The sequence below is a fragment of the Peromyscus leucopus genome, chromosome X (genome assembly GCF_004664715.2).
Source record: "Peromyscus leucopus breed LL Stock chromosome X, UCI_PerLeu_2.1, whole genome shotgun sequence".
In the NCBI taxonomy this organism is placed as follows: domain Eukaryota; kingdom Metazoa; phylum Chordata; class Mammalia; order Rodentia; family Cricetidae; genus Peromyscus; species Peromyscus leucopus.
In genome coordinates, this window is record NC_051083.1 from 89,321,948 (window position 1) to 89,349,895 (window position 27,948).

General features: G+C 38.4%; 1 protein-coding gene across 1 annotated transcript; it reads right to left on the minus strand.

The window, feature by feature from the left end:
- Positions 1-207: 207 nt before the first annotated feature.
- LOC114683857 (melanoma antigen preferentially expressed in tumors-like) lies at positions 208-4,547 on the minus strand. Its single transcript, XM_028858217.2, has 3 exons — positions 4,252-4,547; positions 2,798-3,379; positions 208-1,910 (listed from the first exon to the last, which is right to left on the minus strand). The coding sequence occupies exons 1-3, from the start codon at positions 4,539-4,541 to the stop codon at positions 1,397-1,399; spliced, it is 1,386 nt and encodes a 461-aa protein (XP_028714050.1). The 5' UTR covers positions 4,542-4,547; the 3' UTR covers positions 208-1,396.
- Positions 4,548-27,948: the final 23,401 nt, after the last annotated feature.

The following is a 27,948-nucleotide window of genomic DNA, read 5'->3' on the forward strand; positions in this document are numbered from 1 at the left end:
CTTTACCATGTCTTTGAGACGCAGTATGCTGTCTCAAGAAATTAAAAATACAAGTAAGATATTTTTATGTGTCCATGTTCATGTGTGGGAGAAGGTGCCTGCACTTGCTTATCTCTCTCTCTCTCTCTCTCTCTCTCTCTCTCTCTCTCTCTCTCTCTCTCTCTCTGTGTGTGTGTGTGTGTGTGTGTGTGTGTGTGTGCACTCACCCACATGCTCACATGCATGCCAAAAGTCAGTATGTGTTTTTTTCTTCTACACATATTTTCTGAGGCAGGATCTGTCACTGAACCTCAATCCCTAATTTGCTAGAATGTCTGGCCACATGATCCCAAGGCTCTTTCTTCCTCCACCTTTTCATACTGGAGTGACAAGTGTGCACTTGGATGCTCAGCTTTTTACACAAACGCTAGGTTCGGATCTGAGCACAGGCGGGCTTGTGTGGCAAGCAACTGGAAGACTGAGGCATTCCTTAGCCCTGTGCAAATTATTAACTACAGACTTTACACACATCATTTCTAAGTATGTCTAGGATATGCAAACTGAATTTATAATTATGTTATGTTCTGGAGAATAAAATAAGTTGGACTCAGTACTCACCCATGGCTAATATGTATCATAGCAAATGGGGCACAGCTAATGGAAAAAGAATCAAAATATATATAGGGAATGATTTATACAGCTCAGGAAATGACAGGATTAACAGAATTGGGAGTAGAGTAAGAGAACTAAAGGAAGGAGGGGGAATATTATGGGAAGGACCCTAAATCCCACCTAAAAATTCATGTGACAAAGGCTGGAGAGCCAGCTGAGGACTTCATGGGAAGTAGTGGAAACTTTAGCGCAGACCTACATCAAGAAGTAGGAAAATGATATTTATGATCTTGAAGGTTCTATTGAAACATCAAAGCCTCTACTATCTCTGTTTCCTGGCCCCACTATTAAATCCTGATGGATTTTCAAAAGCAACCAAAACCAGCCTAAAGTAACTTAGGGGATGAAAACATTCTCTTCAAAAACCACCAACCCTTCCACAAATATAGGCAAGAAAGGCTGTCATTGTTCTGATTTGTGTGATGTACCAACAAGCGAACCAAGCAGTGTGGACAGAGATAGAGCAAACTAGGACTTGATCATCCTGTATTATATGTAATACACATCACTGTGGTCAGTAAAAAGAAATATATCAATAGTAGACCAGTGATACACAGGAACTCTCAAGGTCCTCCATCTTTTCTAAAATACTCTGTGTAGAAATCAGTTACATACCTGTATTCCCTACGTGTAATTTCCTATAATATAAAGAACTTTATATATATATTGTGGGTGGGGGGTCCAGGAAATAACATTTAGTACTTAAATAGTACATATCGGTAGAAACTGTGTTGGACTGTGAAATTTATTCTAAGTAAGTGATCCAGTTCATGTCAGGCCTCTCTGCAAGTACTAACATCACCTTCAACTGTAGTTGAACAATAGCAAGCTTCCTTCGGTCTATACTGCCCTGAAAAGGCCATATTCCATAGCAATGTATAGGGATAGGATAAATCACATATTTTAGATTCTTCAAGGGTGTTAAATTATTCATGATAGTCACAAGCATAGGCATTGTGATGGGGTTAGAAGCAAAGCACAGGACACGGAGCTGAGTACAACGAATCAGGGCAGGGATAAGGACAGAGATTGTAGTATCATTTATAAGGCAATGATTCATCTCTAGATGCCGAAGAGTACCAGAGAGATTTACCAGAAGAGTTTGAAAAGGCTCAAAATCATCCCAATACATTGGGTTGTTGCTAAGATTCAGCAGCTTTAGGTGGGAGACCTGAGGGCTCTGGGCCAGAAATCTGAAGTCTCTGTGCGAAAGATCACAGAATGTCAGACACAAAAAATTCAGACCAGGTGGCAGGACTCTGTAGGGAGAAAACAACAAAAAACTTGTGAAGAATGAAGACTGAATAAGGAAAACTATACCATTATATCTAGAATAAACTACTTTTCACATGCATTATAATTGGGTATTAATGTATTAATGTGTGCTTTAGTTCACTTAATAGTTTTGTGACTCTGAGAATTTTTTTCAGACAGGATCTTACTATGTAGTCCTGGCTGACCTGGAACTCACTATGGAGATTATACTGGCCTTGAATTCACAGAATCTGCCTGTCTTTGCCTCCTGAGTGCTGAGATTAAAATCCTATGCCACCACATTCAGCTGAAAGTTTTGTTTTCAACACTGAGATACAATTTCTTTTAATCTTAAGAATGTGTACAGCACATTATAATAGATAATAGATAATTTTAAGAAATATTAAGGGAAAAAACTGAAAGCACTTGATACTTACAACATTATTCATTGTATATTTCCATTTTCCTTTTTAGTGGGGAGGGATCAGAAAGAGCAGGCAACTGAAAATTCCCTTTGGTCAGTCCCTACATACCAACCTCTACTTTCATGGCCTACGCCTTTGGATTACATATCAGTAAAGTGATCTGACATTGTGAAGTATGGGCATCTATGATGAGGTGCATCAATGCTACAGCAAAAAGTCTTCCCCCATTTCAATCCCTGTTCCTCTTCATATCTAGAAGGCTAGTGTTTTTCACCTTTTATTTCTACACTTGTCTGTACATTGCTGGATGCTTAATTTTTGTAATTCTTTTTCCAGTTTCAAATTCCCAGAATCAACAAAAAGGAAAGCATAAAAGCTTTTCAGGAGTTTAGGAATACCCAAGAATGTTTTCTTTCCTGTCTCAACAAGCTGTCCCGGAAACCCAGGGACCTGGCCCAAATTCTTACCTGAGCACTCTGTCCAGATGACCTGTGAGACAGAATGAAGAGAAGATGACTTCCTTAAGGGTGTTCATACGTCGCAAGTAACTGAGGAAATTTTTAAAGAGTTTCCCACCCAGGGATCTAAAAGTGACTTTAGACAGACTGAGGCTCTCTAGGTGGTCCATCTGAGACAGGACATTGGTGATATCACTCAGTGAACCCATATCGATTGACAACTGACCAACACAGTTGAGATCAAGCAAATTCAGGGTGCATTTGCTGTCACACAGTTTATCAACTTGCAAATCTCGACAGCATATGTGCAAAGACCCTGAACTCTCCCTAATTTTACTTGTAAGCAAAACCAAAAAATCCTTTTCCACTAAGGAGCCATCTAGGGAAAGATCCACTAGTAACTCTACAGGCCTGGGGAACTGAACCACGGACTCTGTATTCACAAAACGATGCTGCCCTTCTATTTTCAGGATAGAGCTGTCAGAATAAGTACAAGAATGAGAACAGGAAGGTCCCTTGATGCTGTCTTCATGACATATGGTCCTACAGTCGTTGTCTTGTCTTAAATCTAGGATCCTCAGTTTAGGTCTCCTGTAGGGGTAGAGGAGATAGAATAGTTGAGAAATAGCCAATGATAATGAAACTGAGTAGAATCAACGATGACATCTAGGAACTAATTCTTTTATCCATAGCTGATACTACTTGTACTATCAACAAATCTTTCCCATGAAAATTCAGCCTCCTCCCCTCTAATTCCTTATATACCTTATATCCCCTCCAGTCTTAAAGCTCCTGTCTTTCTCTTATGTAACACCTCTTATGTAAACCCATCAACAGAACCCTCAGTAAGCAGATTTAATAATTGACATTGAATACAATCAGTAACAGATTTCATAATTAACATTGAATACAATCAGTCTTGCTGTGGGATGTTCTGTATGGCAAATGTGTTGCTCTGATTGGTTAGTAAATAAAACACTGATTGGCCAGCAGTGAGGAAGGAAGAAGTATAGGCGGGACAAGGAGGAGAAAAATGCTGGGAAGTGGAAGGCTGAGTCAGAGACACTGCCAGCCGCCACCATGACAAGCCACATGTGAAGATGCCGGTAAGCCACGAGCCACGTGGCAAAGTATATATTTATAGAAATGGGTTAATTTAAGATATAAGAACAGTTAGCAAGAAGCCTGCCACGGCCATACAGTTTGTAAGCAATATAAGTCTCTGTGTTTACTTGGTTGGGTCTGAGTGGCTCTGGGACTGGCGGGTGACAAAGATTTGTCCTGACTGTGGGCCAGGCAGGAAAACTCTAGTTACACAGTCTTTAATGTGTTACCAAGTTACCAATGTGTTACCACAGCCTCACACATAAATCTTCAGCATTTACTTGTTTCTCCTTCTAGGAGATTAGCAGGCTGTGGTATAACCTCCTCTGTCTTTCCATGTTTCTATTATCCAGTCTTACCTAGAAGCAGAGTTCCTTGAAGGACGCACTGGAAGATTCTCAATCATGGCTTTCAGGAGTTCATGTTGAGGCTCCTGTACAGTTAATGACCCAATATGGAGACAGTAATAGGGCCACACTTTCACCATCTCACTCAATGTATTCTTATGCCCACCCTCGAAGGCAGCAATGAACAGTGGAACAAAAAAGGCTCTTGGCATATCCTCCAGAGCTTGGATTGCTACAGACTCATTTCTCAGCAGACTCTGTATAGCAAGATCAAACAGTGTCTTTGCGTTCTTTGCATCCATCTTTGTGAACCTGAATCAGAAGGAGAAATATTTAGAAGTTCTAGGAAAAAAAAATAACAGTCTTTTCTTTGCAACCAGTGCCAGCAAAGTAGAAATTTAAAGAATAAATGAACCAGATAGCCAACACTGGATACACCTACTATAGACACAGATCAGAAAGTGACTTGTGAGTGTATAAAGGTGTGTGTGTGTGTGTGTGTGTGTGTGTATTACTATTCTCCCTCCCATGTATGTACAGTATGTATGTGATAAAACACCATTAGAAATGGGTAGTAGGTCAGGCAGTGGTGGTATATGCCTTTAATCCCAGCACTCAGAGGGCAGAGGCAGGTGAATCTCTGTGAGTTTGAGGCCAGCCTGTCTACAGAGCAAATTCCAAGATAGGCTCCAAAGATACACAAAGAAGCCCTGTCTACAAAAAAAAGAAAGAAAAGAAATGTGTAGTAAGCAAACAGAAAACAATTTTGGCCACTTAGCTACATGACCAGTATTTTCTCTCCATAGTATATAAGCTATGATGAAGAAAAAGATAAATATACAAAACAGTGGTACAACAGAAAATATTACAACACCAAATTCATTGTGATTAAAAGAAAAAGAATGACATTCCAGCCCTTGATCTGTCTCACCCGTCACTGTATTTGTGGCAGACGAAGACACCAAAATTTCACAAGACAGACACGAAGGAAGATGGTTAAGAAAACTTAAAGTTGACCTTAAGCATATTCGGAAAATCTAGTCATGAATTAAGCCTAAAGATGAAAAAGAAAACAAAATCAAAAGAATGCAGTACAGTTTAGGGCAAAGACTTCAAAACTGTTCCCTTCAAAGCTGTATGTTGTCTCACATCTGGAAAGTAAGAGATAGTCATCTGATAATGGAATACTGACTTCTGGGGTCTGGGATCAGTGCCGGGGTTGGGGTGGCAAAGCACAGTTGGATACGATTCATGTAAGTTAGAGGTTGGTATGGACACATCACAATGAGTCTCATCAAGATGTATTATGAATGTGTTATAATCAATTAACATAAAAGGAGTATCAAATAAGTGACATGGAGGTTATTTTAAAACTGCAATCTTAAAAGACACAGACTGTGGGAAGAATACATTGATATGGTTAGGAGAAACATTCAAGAAAATTTGTTGATGGTGGAAAAAGAAACAAAATGAGGGGGGGGGTTAAGAATCTTGTTACACATGAAAGAGTCAGAAAGCTCCTAAGTTTTTCTTCTACTTCGGGAACAACAATAAACCCTCTAAAAGACCTACGCAACACTGATAAACAGAAAATAGCATGATTACATTAGATAGCTTCGAAAACAATATGAATAAGCCAAATAAAGAAAAATTCCAAGCAAAAACATTAAAACCACAAGAAAATAAAATTAATGTTACTCATCACCTACCTAATACGGTACTTTGCTACAGCATCTCACACACATTATGGCATTGTCCTTGGATAAATGACTTGATGACTAAGATAAAATTATCACACTTAAGAACAAAGAAGTGGTACATATTCTTGAGGCTTCCAGGACTTCGTCCTCAGGGACACATTGTTCATGCAGTCTGTCCCAGGTTCTTAAAATGATGGTCTTCTGTTGTAGCTCAATGTGTAAGAGAATTTAAGTACATCCTATTTGGGAAGAACTTTCTTTTGTGTGAAGAAAAACTCAGTCTTGAAAGAAAGGAACTGGGCCGTCTCATGAAACAAAGCAGCTGATTTCACACATTGTTACAAATGTTAGTGAAATGTATTCAAGAAGTTGCTGTTTGTGCTCTATTACAAGATCACCATGTTCCGTTCCTAGGAATATCTGTGAATATTCTAGTACTTTGATTCAAAATTCAGTTGTGCATGTGCCTGATATGACTGAATAAGGACTCCAGATTCCATTGTAAGGGTTGTGGAGCAATGCTATTTAAATTTGACTTTTCCCTGACAAACTCAGCATTAAAAAAAGTTCTCTATATGCTGATGTATAAATTTAATTCAATTTCAAAAATATCTACATTTTACTGAGTTAGACAGTCTGATGGTAAAGTTCATATATGAAAGAATACATAAGAATAGTTATGAAGAGAGAAGGAAGACACTTGAGAAGGGACTCCTGACAGCATACCAAGAAAATGAAAACTTTCTAGAGAATTTCTGTAATTACAGTGTCTTATCACTGCTAGAAAAACAGACAAATAGCTGAATGAAATAGGTTAGAAGCTTAGAAATAGAAATCAACATGGTTGGACATCAGTGTTTAATGAAGGGCTGAAAAGATGGCGTGGCAGTTAAGAGCACTGACTAATCTTCCAGAGGGCATGGATTTAATTCCCAGTCCTGGAAACCATCCATAACTCCAGTTCCAGAGAATCTGATGCTCTCTTTTGACTACTATGGGCACTGTACAAACGTGCTACACAGATATATAGGCAGGCAGAAAACCCATACACATAAATCATAATTAAAATAAAAAAAACAAAGGTGACGTGGAGAAGCCACTAAAGGAAAGACAGACATGCAAGGTACAGAGTGAGACACGATTTAAAAGGAAAAAAAAAAACTTAAAGTAGATCCATGAAACATACCATGTATAGAGTAACTAAAAATTGAGTTAAAGATTTAAAAGAAAAAACTTAAAGTAGATCTATGAAAAATGCTATGTATAGAGTAACTAAAAATTGAGATAAAGATTTAAGCAAAGAGTGGAATCACACAGCTTCTTGAAGAACACATGACAGGGTTTCTTTAAGCTTACTATAAGGAAGGGATTTCTAAATGTCACTCAAATTCTAGAGGTAAAGAAAGGAAGCAATAAGTGATCTGACCAAATGAAAATCTAAGAATTTAAAATTATCAAATACAAGCATTTCAAAAGAGAACTTACAGACTAAAATGATGTAGTCGTAAAACATCCCAGATAAGCCTCTTATATAAAGGACTCAAAAACTGAGGAAGAAAAGACCAAAAAAGGTATGAAAATGAAGAAAATATATGAACTAACAGTTAACACAAAAATGACAAGAGATCAAACAAATAATAAATGCCCAAATTTAATGAAAATTAGATGTATGTAGTATATTAAAATAACACTGAGTTATAACTCAGTCTCTGGGAACGGACAGGCAAAATTATAAAGTGGTTGTGTTCTATTATTATTGAAACTGTGAGAAATAAAATTTTAAATATCTTACAAAGATCTACTTCTATAAATACAGATGTGTGTGTGTGTGTGTGTATACATGCATATATACCCAAGGATATTCAGTGAAGCATCATGCATAATTTCAAGATATAAACAATTAAAAACCTCACACAGAGGTAGATTAAAATGGTACGGAATAGCCATACAAATGTGTCTGATGCAAGTGTAAAAAAGAACAATGTAAATCTTTTATGAAAAGTTAGGGAGGCATTTCAAGAGATGCTATTAGCTTGGAACACTCAGTCCCAAATGGGTCATCTCCTCCAACTCCCTTCCCTCAGGGCATCAGGGAACTCTGCAAAAGAGGAAAGGTTATGAGCCATTGGGGATGGAAGACTCCAAGGAAACAAGGCCTTCTAGACACAACAGGAATGATGCCCTTATGAACTCACAGAAACTGTGGCAATATGTGCAGGGTCTGCAGAAGTGGACACAAGCCCCATTCCTAACTCAGAAGCTATTTCTAAATTTCTTGAAAAGAAAAAAAATAGTTTTCTCCAAGAGTCTCACTGGATATACAAACCAGATTTAAGAGCAGAGTCTATGCCTAGCAGTAGATGGTTAACAAAAAATGAACTCAATGGTATTTTTGGAGGGTTTTTTTTTTTTTGCTTTTTTAGTCTAATAACACACTGTGTATTTTTTTAAACCTTGCAGGTCTTTTGCTTACATATTATGGTTTCAGTGTTGTGGGATAATCTTTTGTACATTGTGAAGATGTGTCTTTCCCAAGGCACCTTCTGTTTGGTTTAATAATGAACTGAATGGCCAATAGCTAGGCAGGCAGAAGAGGACAGGCAGGACTTCCCACCAGAGACAGGAACTCTGGGAAGAAGAGAGTCAGAATTTGCCAGCGAGACAGGGAGGTCAGACAAACAGTGTGGAGGAGAGGTGACAGTTCATGTGGCAGAATGCAGATTAATATAAATGGGTTAATTTAAGTTTTGAGAGCTAGTTGGGAACAAGTCTAAGCTAAGGCCAAGCTCTCATAATTAATAGGAACTCTCCATGTCATTATTTGGGAGCTGGTGGCTCAAACAAATTCTGAGTACACTTCAGATTTTGTTTTTATGGATTTTCTCCGTGTGTGAATGTGTGTTTTTGTTTTTTCTGTTTGTCTGCCTATATTGTCCTATTCTGGTTTGTTTTTATTCTAGCTTAGTTTATATTATTTTGTTAATCTTATTTGTTTGTTTTCTAATGAAAGAGAGATAGAAAAGGAACAGATTTGAGTGAATGTGGAGGTGGGAGGATCTGGGGGAGGGGAAACTATAATCAGAATACATTGTATGAAAAAAATCTATTTTCAGTAAAGAAAGAAATGCTCTTAAATGAAAAATAGAAATGTGTACCCTATGCTCCCATGTAAGGAGGCAATGTAAGAAAACATGTCACCATTCTTTTGTGCAAAATAAATATAAGTGATAGTAGAGTAAAAAGTGAATGATGTTATTCCTTCAGTGAAGGATGAGAAAGAAATGGGAAATGAGAACAGGGTAGCAAGGAGTGGTACCTTTGCAAATATACAGATTTATATTGGATTACCTGAATAATAGTAATATTTCACACACCCAAATATAAACACAGTTGGACTTTCTACAGCAGCATCTGTTGTGGAATATTAGTTTAAGATGTGTTACATATGTTTATGCTGTGGAACATTTGCTTTAATAATGCAAAGATGTGCTGCATTCTTTTGTGCTGCATTTGTTTAACTCTGTAAAGCTGTGTTACTAAAACACCTGATTGGTCTAATAAAGATCTGAATGGCCAATAGCAAGGCAGGAGAAAGGCTGGCCTGGCATGCAGAGAGAATACATAGGAGGAGAGGAGAGGCAGGAGTGAGAAAAAGAGAAGAAGAGAGGACAGCAGGGACCAGCCACCCAGCTACACAGCAAGCAGCAGAGTCAGAAGTAAAGAAAGGTATACAGAATAGAGAAAGAAAAAAGCCCAGAGGCAAACGATGTAGAGAAAAGGAGCTGGCTAAAGAAATCCCTCCTGATCCTGTAGCCCAGAACTAGGGAAAGAAGGCTCAGCTAAGGCCAGGGAAAGAAACACAGTTTAGCTCAGATCAGTCATCTCTGCCCCTGGCCAGCTGACTTTTGAAACCAGCCAATCACAGAGCAGGACAGTAGCACCCTGTCCCTGGGGCCCAGGACAAGGGGAAAAAAAACAGCCTGGATTTGGGACCTGAGCCAGAGAAATGATCACTTTATCCCCAAACCTAGAACCAAGGAAATATGCCCTGACTCTGAAACCAGTACAAAAGTAACACTCTTGGTCCTAGAATCAGAGTCAGTGAAGGAAATGTGACCTGGTCTTAGAATTAGTGTCAAAAAGCTAAGAAAGGCCAGTGAAAGAAACAGTTTGGCTCATATCAGAACCATCTCTGTCCCTAGCAACTGACTTGTAAAACCAACCAATCACAGAGCAAGAAGGTAGCACCCTGTCCCTGGGGCCTAGGACCAGACAAAGAAACACAGCCTGGGTTTGGGACCTGAGCCAGAGAAATGAACACTTTATCCCCAAACCCAGAACCAAGGAAACATGCTCTGACTCTGAATCTAGTGACAAAATAACACTCTTGGCCCCTAGAATCAGAGTCAATGAAAGAAATGTGCCCTGGTCTTAGAAGCAGTGTCAAAAAGTCAAGAAAGACCAGTGAAAGAAACACAGTTTGGCTCTGAAATCAGGGCCATTTCTGTCCCTAGCACACAAAACTGGCCAATCCCTGGGCAGAAAAAAACTAACCAATCACTAGTTGACTCCACCCACTAGACATCCTATATAAACCACCCTGCCTGGTCAGTTGTGAGCTGTTCTCTCCACCCTGGTAGAGGCAGCTACTCTCCTGGACTTCTCCTTCCCAAATAAATCTCTTTCTTAAAAGAGTTTTGGCTGTGAAGATCTTCATTCACTGGCGTAGAGAAGATCCTTGCTGAGATGTCCCTCAATGGACAGAGCAAGGAGGAGCTGAATAGACAAGCCTTGCTGAGACGTCCCTCAGTGGGCAGAGAAAGAGAGAGCTGAACAAGTAACACTTTTCTTCAGAGCCAGAGGAGATTGCTACATTTCTGCAGGGGTTTCCTCTTTTGTAGAGCAAAGCCAAAGAAGCAACATCTTAGACCAGAGAAGCAGAGCTCTGTTAGGAAGCCCCATTAAGTGGAGGCTGAGCAAAGCTCAGCTGTAGTGGCTTTCCAGGAGAAGGATTGCTATATTCTGTGGGGAGACCATCCCCCATCACACCAGGTATAGCCTGACTCTCCCAAACAGTCAGGACACCCTTCCCTGCTGAAGCAGTTCCAGGCCTGACTCTCCCCAGCAGTCAGAAAACTTCCCTTCTAGGGCTGAGCTGTCTCTTTGCAGTTCCAGCCATCAGAGCTGTCCTAAGCCTCTCAAAGTGGTGTCTGACTCCCCATGTAGTCAGGTTACATTTCCCCAGAGTTGCAAAACTCATGTTTTGGTGCCAAAACCTGGGACCCAAACCACAGAGTTGAAACAAATTAACTTACAAAAGGTAAACGAGATAATTTAAGAAAAGCTGGCCAGAAACAAGCCAAGCTATGGATGGGCATTCATAAGTAAGAATAAGTCTCCATTTATTTATTTGGGAGCTGGGAAGTGGGCACCTAAAGAGTGGAAAAACCCACAGGTATCCTTGCATGCTGTGAAGATTTCATGTCTGGTGCCAGCTATCATATATTTAGCCGTTGCTGAAACACTATGGTGAACACACCTCCCACACCAAAATGAACAAAGGGGAATATGGATGCCATTAGAACAGGTATTTTTGTCAGAAATGTACAATTCCAATACAGCCATAAGAAAACATAAAATACTTAGGTAAAATGACCTTAGAAGATGTGTACATACTTCGTGGTATGTAGAAAGAGTCAGAGAACTAGGTGTAGTCACATATACCTGCAATCCCATGACTCAGGAGGTGGAAGCAGATGGACTAGTAGTTCAAGGTATTCTCAACTATATAGTCAGTTAAAAATGCACCTCGGGCTACACGACACCCTATCTCAAAAAGCCAAATCTGTACAAACAAGCAAAAGAGAAGCCAGAGTAAGAAAAGATAGACTACTGAAAGGGAAAAGGATTAAAACATCAGGAATCACAAAGGAAAGGCTAGAACAGCTTAAAAGTGCCGAGAGACAGAAAGGCTATCCATCCAAGAGTAGCAAGCTCCAAATGCTCCAGCATCAGTTCCATGGTGGAGGTATGAGGAATGAGGAAAAGCCACTTAAAATGTGGCTCTATAAATGTAACATGTCTCTGACAAAAAAAAGATGGACACCCTACCTGAAAGGTCAGCCCAAGATTCTCACTAACATTAATTCAATCTGGGAAATTTGGAACTGTGACTCTGCTGTTGGCACTAGTTCACATAAAAGGAAAACACATTCTTTCCCTCTTCAGTGTCTGAGGGCTATCCAGCCAGGTGCACTCTGGAGAGAGGCTAACTCCTTGAGATAAAAATACTCTTGGAAATAAGAAAACAAGGAGCAACTGCCAAATGAGAAGGACTAGAGAGAGTCTGTCAGACCAGCTTTGTGGGACACCTGTCGAAGGCAGTGATGGGCTGGGTGAATGACAGGCAAGGACACACTATAAAATGTAGGCAGTAGATCCTCTGGTAATGAAGGGCCCGCTGCTCTGAGGTCCTATCACTTGTGTGTTCATGAGCAGTCATCACCACCATGATTGAGGTTGGGGACCAGTTCTACATCTGCAGCCACTTACCTTCTGTGTGGTCAATGCTGGTGAAATGGAGAATCACGAGTTGCAGGTCCACTAAGGTCTTAGAGTGCAGCAGCCTCCTCCTCTCACGGATGGTCTACTGTTGAGCGAGAAATGAATGCACTAAGACCAAAATTCCAGCACGAATCTCAGTGCTCTATTTCCTTCTCCTGTCTGTTCTCTTCATTTACTTTATTCATTTATTATTATTTCTACTTTTACAATAGAACATTGTAATTAATTATTGAAATTTTCATACATGCATGCAATGTATTCTATTAGTATTCAACCCCAGTCCTGCCCATATACCCTCCCAGATCCATTTCCACCTTTAAACTCCTCCCAACTATATGTGCTCTTTCTCACAGCCATCGAGTACAATTAGTCCCACTTTTACCCAAACTGAGTTTTAATTTAATATATTATTGTATATTATTTCTGTGAGTATCTGATTCATAGTTGGTGGAGCATGGTAGATAACTTTAATACTTTGAGTGTACTTCTATATATAGTTTACCTATTACAGTGGTTCCTTTTCTTCTTTCTTTTTGGGACTTGATCCCTCTACAGAGGGTCTATACCCTATGAGAAAGGTAAACTTGAAGACATACTCATCCAATGCGATATAGAGATCACAACACAAAAATATAAGAAATATGAAAAAGCAAAGCAGATGAAACTATCTCCTCAAATGCCATATCCAAAAAATTGAAGAAGTGTTTAAAATGCTGGACAGTTTGAAAGTATACTTGAAAAAAAGTTCAAGGGCTTTCACACATATGAAGTGATGAAATCAACTCAGAATGTGTATGTATAGGTCAGCAACATAGATGAGAAAGTCATAAGGAGTTTGAAAGAGAACAAACAGAAATTCTGAATATTAAAAACTCAATTATATCAATAAAAATCTGTAGGAAGTATCAATAAGCTACATTAATCAGAATTAAAAACAATAAAGCTTTAAGTAAAGTTGAAGAAAATATTATATTACACATGAGTAAAGAAAAAATTACCAATCTTATGTACAAATTTCTGGAGTATGTCCACAAGATAAAATATATCTACAGGCAGAAAAATGAGGGGAGATAAAACTTAAGACACAGAAAACAGTCATAGAAATTAAACCAGACTATTTCCCGATTCTACAGAAAAATAAATAAATTTTAAGCACAAGAGGCATTTAGACTCCAAACAGATGTAACATCTCTAAGATGCATCAGAAGTAAAATGTACTGCTATAGAACATGGACAGTATGCTAAGACTAAAGAATGAAGACATAACATCAAAAGCTGCAAAGAAACATTCATGTCACTTACAAGTGACAACCAATCAGAATAACACCAGACTTCTTGGCAGAAACCTGAAAAGCCACAAAAATAGCAAATGATGGGTTTTAAGCAATAAAGTAAATAAATGTCAAGTGAGATTATTATATCCAGCAGTTATCCCCTAAAATCAGTGAAATAAAGATTTTCCACAAACTACAGCAATCAGTTGCTACCAAGCCAGCATATCAGAAATATATTTAAAGAAATCCTACATAGAGAGGAGGAATAAATAGAGTGTTAACTGTGAGAAAACAGAAAATAATTGATTTCATGATAGTAAAAGAAACAGAAGATTATAGAAAAAACCCTACAATTCAGTAAACAATCTTGTGCCTAGTACAACGAAGGGAGAATAACAAGGCCAATTAATATTTGAAGAAACCATGAAATCTAACAAAAATTTCTTGTATGAAAAAAATCTCTTAATATTAATCTTAATTAAAATGGTCCTAACAATTTAATCTAAAGATACAAACTTACTGACTATTACAGATAAGTCTCGATGTTTGGTGCATGAGGGGTATGAATGTATTCGTCAAATATAAGTAAACTCTGAAAACAAAAGAGCTGATGTCAATATATTAAACTCTTGGAAGCAGGCAAAAAACCAGGTCTATTTATATGCACATATCTGATAAAGTAGATTTCAAGCCAAAAAATTATTCAAAATACATAGACAACAAATAAATACTTGGAATAACCCATCAATATGCTACCATTACTATAAATAAGTAAGCACTGAATATTGTCATACTCAATATCATAAAACAATACTGTAGCTACTCAGTAATGACAATACTCAACCCTTGTCAGTAGATAATTAATGCAAACATAAAAACTGACAGTTAACACAGACATAATGCACTATAGATCAAATAGACTTAAGACATTGTGCTGGTTAATTTTTGTTAGACACTGTGCTGGTTAATTTTTGTTAAATTATCAGAAGCTAGATTCATATGGGAAGAAGGAACTTCAATTCAGAAATTGCCTCAATCATATTAGCCTATAGGCAAGTTTTTGGGGCATATTTTTAATTAATGTGGGAGGGCCCCGCTCTCTGATGGAGATGCCACTCCTGGGCAGGTAGTCCTGGGTTGTATAAAAAGGCAGCTGAGCAAACCAGGGGAAGCAAGCCAGTAAGCACCATTTCTTCATGGTTTTTGCCTCCAGGTACCTACTTTGAATTCTTGCCCTGACTTCCCTGGATGATGGACTTTCAAGCTGGAATGTGAAATAAAACCTTACATCCTCAAGTTGCTTTTGGTAATGGTGTTTCACACAGCAACAAGAAAGCAAACTAGGGCAATTATCTATAGAATATTACATTCAATAGCTATAGGATACAGATCTTCTTAGCAGCCTATGGAATATTCTGTGATAGAGATGTCAATTTATGTCACCGAGCAAGTAAAAAGTATTTAAAAAATTATAACAGTATTTTCTATCTTATCAGATCATAAAGCAGTAAAATTATACATCATTATCAATGGAAAATAACAAAAATGAAACAATCCAAATAAAATTGAACATTACATCCTAATGATCAGTAGCTAATGAAGCAATCTGGGAGGATGTTAAAAATTCCTGAAATCAGTTTAAGGGATCTAAGATACTCTCCCAAGGAATATAGGCCACTGCCATTGCCCTCAGTTGCCTACCAGGATCTGAAGGTATGACCCTACTGTGGAAGACACCACACACTTCAGGCACAGGAATTGGAAGAACTGAGCTGGAAACAGCCTCCAAGTCTCATCCCTAAGGACTACTTCTTACTGTATTCAATGGTGCTATGCAAGCTGCCAACAGAGGAAAGCAGTCAACAGTTATATGTAGCTGTAAGCCCACTGTCTCAAGTTATTTTTCTACTGCTGTGAAGAGAAACCATAACCAAGGAAAAAGAGAAGAGAAAGCATTTAATTAGGTGTTTGCTTACAGTTTCAGAGGCTTAGTCCATGACCATCAAGGTGAGGAGTATGGTGACAGGCAAGCAGGTGTTGGAGCAGTAACTGAGAGCGTACTTCCTGATCTGCAGGCAGGAGGAAGAGAGGAAGTGAGAATGGGCCTGGAATTGGCTTTTGAAACCACAAAACCCACATCCCAGTGACACACTTTCTCCAACAAGGCCACAATTCCTAATCCTTCCTAAATAGTTCACCAACTAGGAATGAAACATTCAAACACTTGAGCCTATGGGAGCCATTCTTATTCAAACTACTACAGTCTGCTCCCTGGCCCCCATAGGCCTGTAGCCATATCATAATGCAAAATGTACTCAGTCCAATTTCAAATGTCCCCACAGTCTTCAGTCTCAAGACTGTTTACAAGTCCAGAGCCCAAAGTTTCTTCTGAGACTCAAGGTAATCTCTTAACTGAAAGCCCTGTAAAATCAAAATTAAAATTTCAAATTATATACTTCTAGCATTTAATGGCACAAAATATACATTACTCCTCCAAAAGAGAGGAGGAAAGGGGCCATGGTGAGGAAATACTGGACCAAAGCAAGACTGAAACCCAGCAGGGCAAATTCTGTATCTCTATGACTGATGTTAAAGGGCTTATCTGTTGCTTGAATTTCTAAATGGCCTTTTTATAAAAAAAAAAAAAAACAAAACAAAAAACAAACAAACAAACAAAAACAATCCAAACCAAAACAAAAAAAAAAACGGAGCCTGATATTAGGGTGAATGCTGAAAGATCAGAGAGACAAAGGAACAATCCAACTCTTACTTCTAGGACTCCTTACCCTGAAAAGTTTTCCTCAGCCAAAAGATGTTAGTTCCTGTCTCCTCGCGCCTTATATACCTTTCTCTGCCCACTCATATCATTTCCTGTCTCAACTTTCCTAGTGCTGGGACTAAAGGCATGTGACTCCAAGTATTAGGATTGAAGGTGTGTGTCACCACTGCCCGGTGTCTATGTTTAATCTAGTGGCTTGTTCTGATCTCTTATCTTCAGGCAAATTTATTAGGGTACACAATATATCACCACACTTATTAGACAGATCTTCATATCTCCCACTTCTTCCAGTGTTACTGACTGCATCATTGGCTTTGCTTAACAATGGATCAAGATTCCACAACCCCCTTATACTTGTATCTTCCTTGAAAAACAAAACAAACAAACAAACAAACAAAAAACCCAGAACCATGCAGCTTAAGGTATCAAGTTCTTCTTCTGCTTACCTGGACTAAAAACTTGCCACATTCATGACTTACATTAATATAAGCTTTGACTTGGCAATAGTTTCTGAAAGAATGCCCTGGTAGCAGAAACCCAAAAGTCCTGCTGAGACTGTCTTGATGTCATTGCTCAACTGTTATCAGTCAGCCAAATTCATGTCTCAGGGAGAATTCTTTGTTGAGACAGTTCTCAAGATAGCCTCCTTCAGAACAGTCCTTTTGTATACTATGAATATGTACTAATCTCACTGGCTAATAAAGAGCTCACTATACCATAGCTGGGCAGGAGGAGGTTAAGTGGGAAAACCCGACTAGGAGGATTTGCCAGTCAGATACAGAACGAGTCAGGCACATAAAATGGGATAAAGGTAAAAGCCACGTGGCAGAATGTAGATAAATAGAAATGGGTTAATTTAAGTTGTGAGTTAGTAATAAGCCTCAGCTATTGAGTGAGCATTTATAATTAATATAAGCCTCAGTGTCTTTGAGAGTGGCTGTGGGATAGGAAAACTCCACCTACAGCCTGCTTTGCTTGAACAAGAAGTTTCAAAAGAAGGAGGTCATATGTATCCTGTGCAGCTCTATCAACTTCCTTATATTCAGGCCCCTGCCCACTCCTATAAGAGCCATGACCAGCCCCTTCCCCTTCACACAAGTTCCATTCCCATGGGGAAGTCGCTGCCCCCTGATGCTGTGCTAATAAACAGTTTCATCTGTTGAGAGTAGACTTGGGTCTCTTCCATGCCTTTTGTTCCTTACTGTCCTAACATTTTGGTGTGGAAACCCAGAGGGTCTTCTAGGATCCCTGCCCTCTGGTGGCTTCAACCCTTCTAGGACCTTCTTGACTTTCTTACCGACCTTGACCACTCTTGGGACTCGGGGAACACAGATACTGTCTGAACTCATTATATAGGCTAAACAGACACTAGCTGCAATCTGAGACCCATTGTTCTTTGTGACCTCTGTCTCTGTGAGCAGTACACCTTTAATCCCAGGCTGACAGAGGTGTATTTCAAGTTCCAGTACAGCCAGGGCTACAGATAAGCCCTGTCTCAGAAAAAGGAGAATGGCTCAATAAAATCCTATGTTTTAATGCTGGCTTCCAGTTAGTGGAAATGTTAGAAGGTGTGGCCTTGTTGGAGTAGGTGTATCAATGGAGTTTTGATGTGTCAAAAACCCTTGCCAGGCCCAGTCTCTCTCTGCCTGCAACTTTCAAATCAGGTGAGAGCTGTAACCTAATACTCCAGTACCATGCCTGCCACACTCCCCATCATGATGGCCATGGACTTACACTTTGAAACTATAAGCAAATGCCCAATTAAGTGCCTTGGTCATATCTATTCATAGCAATAAAACAGTAACTAAGAGGAACAATACAAATAATCAGTGAAAATAATGATTTCTTTCAAAAGAGTGACAAAAAACTTAGTTGAACTAAATGAGAGAATGAATATATAAATTAGTTAAAATAGAGTTAAAATGGGACATTATAAAAGAAACACCACTGAAATTCTGAAAATGGTTAATGAACATTTAAAAACTTATATTCACAGAATATCTAGAAGAAATGGATAATTTCCTAAGTACAGAAGACATAAACAACTTTAAAGTTCCATAAAAATCAACAAGATTAAAGCACCTCCCAACAAAGAAAATCCTAGAAACACATGGATCAAATAAACATTTTATCAGACCTGAAAAATGCTCCCCAGACTACTTGATAAAATATAAAGAAAATGCCAAACTTCTCCTGTGTGGACAATGTATCTTGATCTATAATCTAGTTCAGACTAAAGTTTTTTAAAATGAAGTTTTTGTGATGAACATTATTAATAGATTACTTCCAATAAAGTGTTTATAAATGGAATTTAATAATATATTGTAACATCATGATCAATTTGGTTTATATTAGGTATGCAAGGATGTTTCACATGTAAATAGGTTTGGAGTCAGAGAACATGTGATGATATTACAAGTACAAAACTGGCCTTTATCAAAAAAGCCCTGAAGAATCTAAGACTATCAGGAATGTATCTCACGATAAAAAAATTTCAACTTAACCTATAGTCAAAATCATTTAACCTCAGAAACCTTGAAAGCATTTTTTCTCAAGTCAGGAACAAGAAAACATGGACCACCCTCTCCAATCTTATTCAATATACTGAATGAAGTCTTAACCCACTGTAGTAGGGCAAAAGGAAATGGTAAATGATACACAAACAGTAAGGGAAGGTGTCTAATTATTCCTAAGAACATTTGCTATAATCCTATAATTAAAAGGCTCCCAACGCTCCAACAGAAAATATTTAAGAGTTGATAAAAGCAGAAAAAAAATCAGTATTACAAAATAAGTGCAAACATTGGTGGCTATTCCATATGCCAATAACTATGACAATGACAAATAAATCAGAAAAGCAATTCCATGCACAATAGCTTCAAAAATTAAATACCAAGGAATAGACCTAAATGAGGAAGTGAAAGACTGGAACAATCTGACTTAATAACAATGAAGAAAGAAATGGAAGAAGACAGTAAAAGAGGAAAAGACCTCTTACATACAGGAACCAGCAAGTAAATATTAGCTGCTTTCAAATTATATCATAGAGCAATAGCAACAAAAACAGCATGTTATTGCAACAAAAAGAGATTTGTATGTCCCTGGAATGAAATAGACAACCCTGAAATAAGACCATATATCTACAAAACACCTGATTTTTGGAGGGAAAAAAGTGCCCAACAAAACTTCTACTTGAGAAAAGAAAACTGGTTTGTTTTTGTTGCTGTGTTTGTTATTGTTGTTGTTGTTGGTTTTTCAAGACAAGTTTTCTCTGTGCAGCTTTGTGCCTTCCAGGAACTCACTCTGTAGCCCAGGCTGGCCTCGAACTCACAGAGATCTGCCTGGTTCTGCCTCCCAAGTGCTGGGATTAAAGGTGTGTGCCACCACTGCTCAGCTGAGAAAACTGTTTTTAACAACCTTTTTTGTTTGTTTGTTTGTTTTGAGACAGGGTTTCTCTGTGTAGCTTTGCGCCTTTCCTGAAACTCACTTGGTAGCCCAGGCTGGCCTCGAACTCACAAAGATCCGCCTGCCTCTGCCTCTGAGTGCTGGGATTAAAGGCGTGCGCCGCCGCCGCCGCCGCCGCCGCCGCCGCCGCCGCCGCCGCCGCCGCCGCCGCCGCCGCCACCACCACCACCACCACCCGGCAAGCTTCACGGATCTTAAGAGGAGGTAGAAAAACTGTAAGAGCCAGAGATGGTGGATGAATTCAAACCAATTCAAGTGGAATAGGTTTTTCCACTATTGATCATCCGGCCTAACAACCTTTTTTAAAAGGTAGTTTTTGCTAGTTTAGTAAATCTAGCCATCTAAATGTAGAGAGATTAAACTGTCTCTCTTTACAAAAATCAATTCATAGTGGATCTATGTTCCTAATGTAAGATGCAACATACTGAAACTTCTATAAGAAGATATGAGAAATACACTTTAAGATACAGGCACAGAAAAGCCTCTTTAAAACACATTCAGGAAACAATAGCAAATACTGACAAATTAAATTGCATGAAATTAAAAAGCTTCTGCAAAGCAGAAACACTAATATATTGACGATCCATAGAATGGTAATATTTTCTAGCTATACATTTTGCAGAGAATTAATATTTAGAATCTTTAAAGAACTTAAAACATTAAATACCAAATACAGAAGCCAATACCCTGATAAATGACTAATCAACTGGACATGTCTCAAAAGAAGAAATACAAATGGCTAAAAAATATAAATGTTTAACTTCCTTAGCCACAAGAAAAAAATAATCAAAAGTACTTTGATATGCTAAATAAAAACAAACGCTGGTGAGGATGTGAAGGAAAGGAACTCTTATAAAACACTGTTGAAAATATGAAAATATTCTGAAAAAATGAAATCTAGAACTTACACTTATCACCCAAAGCAATCTAAATGAACACACCATAGTGATACCTGCACATTCAAGTTTCTTACGTTACTTTTCACAATAACCTTGGAATGGAATCAGCCTAGAATTCCATCAACAGATGAATGGATCCAAGAAATTAGGTGTACATGTGAAATTATTACTAAGTGATAAAGTGAAACAAAATGATGCCATCTGTAGATAAATACATGGCACTGAAAATCATCAGTTTACTCAATATCATCCAGTCTGAGGAAGACACATATTACATAATTGCTCTCACAGGAAGAACCTATATTTAATATGTAAATATATATTCATATATACACAAAGATATGCAATGACAGTAGAAAAGGGTCTGTTGGAGTGAAGGAAGGAGAACGATCTTAAGAGACTGAAGTAGCCGGGCGGTGGTGGCGCACGCCTTTAATCCCAGCACTCAGGAGGCAGAGCCAGGCGGATCTCTGTGAGTTCGAGGCCAGCCTGGGCTACCAAGTGAGTTCCAGGAAAGGCGCAAAGCTACACAGAGAAACCCTGTCTCGAAAAATCAAAAAAAAAAAAAAAAAAAAAAAAAAAAAAAGAGACTGAAGGGACAAGAGAGGGCACTGAGAGGGAACAGGAGCAAAGACCATGATATACATACTGAAAATGTCGTGATTCACACTTTGTATGATAACCTGTTTTTAAGAGATGTGCTGTAGAATAATCTGTCTTTACACTGTGAATATGGATTACTCTCACTGGTTAATAAAGAAGCTGACCGGCCAGTGACTGAACAGGATGGGGTTAGTTGAGAAAGCCAAACTAAGAATGCTGGGAGGAAGAAGGGTGGAATACATCCAAATAAAGCCTGAGAAAGCATTTTAAAAAGGTTCCAAATGCACAGACATAGAGACAAATACAACTTCCCAGTCTCACAGTCTCATGCCAGCTCAAGTGCAGAGACACATCTCCCTACAGCTGCCTCTGAGATGGAGCCACCAATTGCAGTGAACTAAGCAGGGTGGCGGGTTCCTGCAGTCTCTCATACAGGCCACAGTACAGAGAGGCTTCTGCTAGCCATTACCTGTGGGCTTAAGCTATCAGTGCAAGTTCTGCCAGCATGCTGTCTGATCATGCAGACAGAAAATGTTACAGATATGCAGTAAAGACAGATGCAAACAAAAAAATCCCAAACCTCTCAACAGGTTGCAGTGTGTTTAAAAATATACATAGCTTTGAGAGAGAAAATTAAAATGGTAGAGAATGTTCTTAAATAGAAATGGAGTAATAAAAAATATAAGCTACATAAAGATGGGGAATACATGGGGATCCTGTATTCTATTGTGTTATCTTTGAATTTTTTGGCTGCTAAGAGACACCAGTTTATAAAAACTTCTAGATTCGACCAAGCTAAATTTTTTAAAAAATATCTTGATTTCACAATTTAAGTCAAAAGATCTGTTAACTTTGGGAGAAAGGTTATGCTTATATTTCCACAGGAAATGAGAGGCTATGGACACATTCTGGGTTAATTAAAATCAGGCTTGATTGAGGAAGACCCATGAAAATCTAACTACAAATGTAAAGAAATAAACCTAGAAAAACTACAAGACATGATGTATATTTTACCTGATCAAAAATAAAACAAAAAATCATCTTTGGCTGACTTATGTACAGTGCACACTCTATACTTGTAGATATGTATAGATATCTATAATGCAGCAACGGATGATACAGCTGATTCAGCATTTCAAAACACCTCTGCTACAGTCTCCTCAGAAGTCTGCATCCAGAACAGTATCAAGGCTGCTGGCTGAGATGATACAGCCTCACAGAATAGTCTAGTCAGGACTTGACCATAATTCTAAATTTTCTCAGGGTCCCCCAAAGATAACAGCACCCACAAACAACAGGAAGCAGTCCAAAGAACTATGCCCACATTCCCAGAAGATGGGTTATGGATATTTATTATCATTTAAGCGAGGTTGGTTCAAGTTATTATTGATAACAGTCAGGAAAAAAGATGAACAAAAGAACATTAGATTCAGGCATCTCATTCTAAAATGAAAAGGGGTGAGTATAGAAATGATAGGATAAAAGGGTAGATTACTGAATCTATTTTAATACAAAAAGCAACTATTAATCTTAAATATTTTACATTGGTATGGATTATGGTTTATTGTTACAAATTTAAAGTTAATTTTGTTATACTGCATGTATATTTCTACTCTTGTTTAAGATATTGTGTTTATGTAGCTCATTTTAAAATGTAATATATAATTAAGAAATACCGATTAATAGTCATCTGTAATAGTCAAACTTATAGTCATATTAAGTGTATTTTCAAGGCCATATACAGACATAATTATATAGACACAGATAGTCTTCAAACACTTCAAAGACCTACAGAATATGGCATTTAATATGTTTAATAACCCAAGGCTTTTAATGACAGTGAGGCATGTCTGCTCCTGGCAGCACCAATTTACTTCAAAGGAAGTAGATGGGCATAGGAAGAACCTCTGTATGGAGTTTGCTTTCCTTATGGCAAAAACTATCCATTTGGGCAAAGAAACTCACCTTGTCTCAATTGCTAACAGTTACTGTCCAAACTGGACCAACAGGATGCAAAAGAAAGTGACATCCAGACTTTGCCAAGACAAGGTAGGACAGTCCTTCAAAATTCCCTACTTCACAGGAAAGTCTGTCAGATATGCTAGGCCTGGAGACCAGAGTTGGATGCCCCAACATTATAGATGAACTTTTGAGTGACTGTCCAGGCAGCCTAATGATGTCCCTGTCATTAGGTAACATTTCATCTTTCTGGGGTCTCTGATGGAGTTGAAGACTAGACAGTTAAATTTACAGTTTTCCTCAGTTATGATAGAAAGCAAATTAGGTATAAAACTTTAGGCTCACCAAGATAAGATAGATAATAGAGTATTTTCTATAATTTTGTCAAATACAAATGGACTGGATAAGCATAATTCTTAATAACTGTTTTTGTTGCATTTAATTTGACTATGGTATAGTTAAAACCTTTCTTTTAAATTAGACAAAAAGGGGGAAATGCTTGGGAATAATCCTTCTGTACACTGTGAATACATATTACTCTCACTGGTTAATAAAGATGGCCAGTAGCTGAACAGGATAAGCTTAGATGAGAGAGCTGAACTGAGAATGCTGGGCGGAAGAAGGGTGACATCAGGAGTCGGCAGCCAGACACAGAGGGCGCAAGAGATGAACGTGCCATGCTAACAAGGGTACCATCACATTACAGAGCATAAATAAGGAATATGGGTTAATATAAAATGTAAGATCTAGTTAGTTAATAAGCCTGAGCTATTGGCAGAACATTTGTAATTAATATTAAGCCTATGAGTAATTATTTTAGAATGGTTTCCAGACAGGAAAACTCTGACTAGAGAGAAGAACCCACAAAACTTGAATAGAAACAATTCCTGACCAGTACTCTTCAAAAGATTCAGGCTTATATCCTGGATGGGACTATGGAGAAATATGACAACCACATTCAATGAGGTATCCTGAAGAGGATCCTGGAATACAAAGGGAATACTTCTGAAATACCATATTTGTAGCATTAATTGGACTCAGTAGTGGGTTATCAAAAACAAAAAGACACCAAGATGAAGTTGTAAGGGGATCATGTTGGGGAGGGAATGTGGGAGAAGTTGGAAAGGGGAAATGGGGGTAGGTATGATCATATTTCATTGTATACACATAGGAAATTCTCAATAAAGAAAATTTATTCAATAAAAAGTAAAGGATAACACTGAAAAATGAAAATAAAATCTGTAATAATTCATTTCAATGCTAATCTCTTAGTTTTGACATTTTATGGCTTTATAAGATGTCTCTACTCTCAGTAGAGATATGAGAGAACACATTTTAGAATTGTAAAATTATTTTCTAAATGTTTTAAAGATAAAAGTCAGGTATAGAGGCAAACAGTTGTAATTCTCACTTTCAGAATGCAAAGACAGGAAAATCATAAAGTTTCTGACAAGACTCAGCAGAGAAATGAAAAAAAGTTCTAAATGCCTTGGAAATGAAATCACACTTGTATGTATTCATATTTCAAATGAAAAAACATTTAAAAATACATATTGCCGGGCGGTGGTGGCGCACGACTTTAATCCCAGCACTCGGGAGGCAGAGGCAGGCAGATCTCTGTGAGTTCGAGGCCAGCCTGGGCTACCAAGTAGCTCCAGGAAAGGCGCAAAGCTACACAGAGAAACCCTGTCTCGAAAAACCAAAAAAAAAAAAAAAATACATATTAAATAAACTGAAAAGGAAGTATGTTCACAGCTCATTTTTTCTACCATTTTAAAAGCCTGACATGTGAAAACTAGTAAGATTAAGATGCAAAGGAAGGAAAATTTTTTTAGTCAAGGCCTCACCATGTACTCAGGCTGATATTTATATTAGGGGGGGAAAGTAATTTTGTTTTAAACAAGGATAAACCAGTTACTCAGGCTGATGCAAATAATGATTTTTTTTTTTTGTTATTGTTGGATGCTTGAATTTTTTTTTTTGTTTTTTAGGAATTTTTGTTGTTTATTTTGCTTTCTTGATTTTGTCTTTTTTTTTCTGAGATAAGACCCCATCATGTATTCAGGCTGAGGCAGAACTTGAAACCCACTTACTTCAACTTCTAATATGCCACCACACCCAGTTCAGAAATATAAATCTTTAAATAAGAGGGTAAAGGACGTGGGAAGGAATTTAAATATAGAATCTGAAACAATTTGTCACACAATTGAAGCCACTCACACCTCAGGAATTAATGCAATGAGCACGCAAGGCAGATTCCTCCAAAGTAATGGAACCAAAGTCTCCAGCGAACAATGCCACACTGTTAAGATACCCAGGGAAATTGGCGGTTAATCCCATAACAGGTTCAATTTTAAAAAAGAAACTTCTGCCATTTATTTACCTGAGCAGGAGAGTAGGAAGAAAATTCCAACTTTTTCACCCCCTCAGGCGCGGCAGCTGTGACCTCAGACGAGAGCGCGATCTTCGAAAAGCCGTGTGAGGACCCCAACAGCCCCTTTCCAAATTTAGTGCCGCAACTGGAGGACTCCGATTGGCTTAGCTGGGTCAGCTGGACTCCGATTGGCTTAACTGGGTCAGCTGGACTCCGATTGGCTTAGCTGGGTCAGCTGGACTGTGATTGGCTTAGCTGGGTCAGCTGGACTCCGATTGGCTTAACTCCGATTGGCTTAGCTGGGTCAGCTGGACTCCGATTGGCTTAGCTGGGGTCAGGTGACTTCCCTCCACCTCCCTCTGCGCACTTCCGTTCACGAGGCTCTGGGCCTCAAGTCATAGGTGTCTATGCACTTGCCTGAGTCTTTTTTGGTTCAAAGTTATATGTGGACTATATGAGTGTGACTTCAGCACTGCCTGACTGGAGGATTCTCCCAAGCCAGGTCTCAAGCTCAGGGACCAAAAGTCAGATAGAGTGGACAAAAGAACAGAAGCTTTTCACTTAAAAATCAGGCCCTTGCTGGAGAGATGGTTCAGTGGTCCAGAGCCCCGGCTGTTCGCCCAAAGGCCCCAGGTTGGAAGGTGTCCATCAAGAACAGATGCCCTCTTCTGGCTTTTGTGGGCACTGCAGGCACAAGGTGCAAAAAAAAAAAATACATTAACGCGCAACCCCATACTATACATCAAAAATACATTTGTTAGAAAACACTCTCGTATATTAATATCCCTAGTTCTCTGATGTATGTGGTAGGGGGACTATCCCTAAAACATGGCTATTTGTGGCATTTGGGAGGCAGAAGCAGAAGACTGCTGGAGATGAGCCTGAACAGAGTAGTAAAACCCTGTCTTTAAAAACACAAAACAGGCTGGGCAGTAGTGGCTCAGGCCTTTGATCCCAGTACTCGGGAGGCAGAGGCAGGCAGATCTCACTGAGTTCAAGGCCAGCCTGGTCTATAGCGTGAGTACCAGGACAGCCAAAGCTACAGAGAAACCCTGTCTTGAAAACCCATAAACAAATAAACAAACAAATACATGAATAAAAACAGAAAATGGGATGGAGAGATGGCTTACTGGTTAAGACCACTTCCTGCTCTTTCGAAGGACCTCTGGTTCATTTTGCAGTGGTCATATCATGTGTCAAAATCATACATAACCCCACTTCCAGGGAATACAGTGCCTTCTGACCTCCATGATCACCAGGCAAAAGCTCATATATATAACATAAATCTAAAAGATTTTAAAACACAGACAATAAAAGTTACTTTTAATTCTAAAATTTTGACAAATGGTTCTTATTTTCATCAATTGCTTTTTTCTGGCTGGTGATACAGTCATTTTATTTTTCTTAAATTACTTAAAGTACGCTGGGGGGTGGCGGTGCACACCTTTAATCCCAGCACTCAGGAGGCAGAGGCAGGCAGATCTCTGTGAATTCGAGGCCAGCCTGGTCTACTGAATGAGACCCAGGAAAGGTGCAAAGCTACACAGAGAAACCCTGTCTTGGGAAATACCAAAAAAAAAAAATCTTAATATAGTGAAATCATTAATATACTGATCTCATATTCAGAAGTTGAGTTACTGGATAACAACCACTTTGTGATGCTGTATTATACTTTGTGTCTTGATAGATCTGATTTACTAATGTTTTCCTGAGTATTTTTACAACTATGTACAAGAATAACTGGTCTATTTTTTCTTCTGATAGTTTTGATTAGGTTGTCACAGAGAGTTTAGTATCATAAAATAAAATAGGAAACTTGTTATATTTGTATCCTTGAAAATGTTCTGTAGACTAGATTTATTTTATCTTTAAATTTTTTGGAATTTACAAGTTCATTATTATGGACCTAGAGATTATCATTATTGCTTTTGAAAAAATTTTCAACTATTAATTTAATATTTTAATTACTTGAAAGCTAATCAAAATTTCTATTCTTTCCTGGGCATGTTTGTATCTTTCAAAAAATTGCTATGTTTTGTCTAATTTTCAAATTATTTATGTTGCTTTTAGTGTTTTCTTACTATATTGTTTA

What these genes read in the sequence shown, in the direction of transcription:
- LOC114683857 (XM_028858217.2), bottom strand. Translation starts at nt 4,541, where the DNA reads ATGGATGCAAAGAACGCAAAGACACTGTTTGATCTTGCTATACAGAGT. An exon ending in TCAAGGAACTCTGCTTCTAG is followed by an intron (nt 3,380 to 4,251) that starts GTAAGACTGGAT and finishes CTACCCCTACAG; the next exon opens with GAGACCTAAACTGAGGATCC. An exon ending in CATCTGGACAGAGTGCTCAG is followed by an intron (nt 1,911 to 2,797) that starts GTAAGAATTTGG and finishes TTCTCCCTACAG; the next exon opens with AGTCCTGCCACCTGGTCTGA.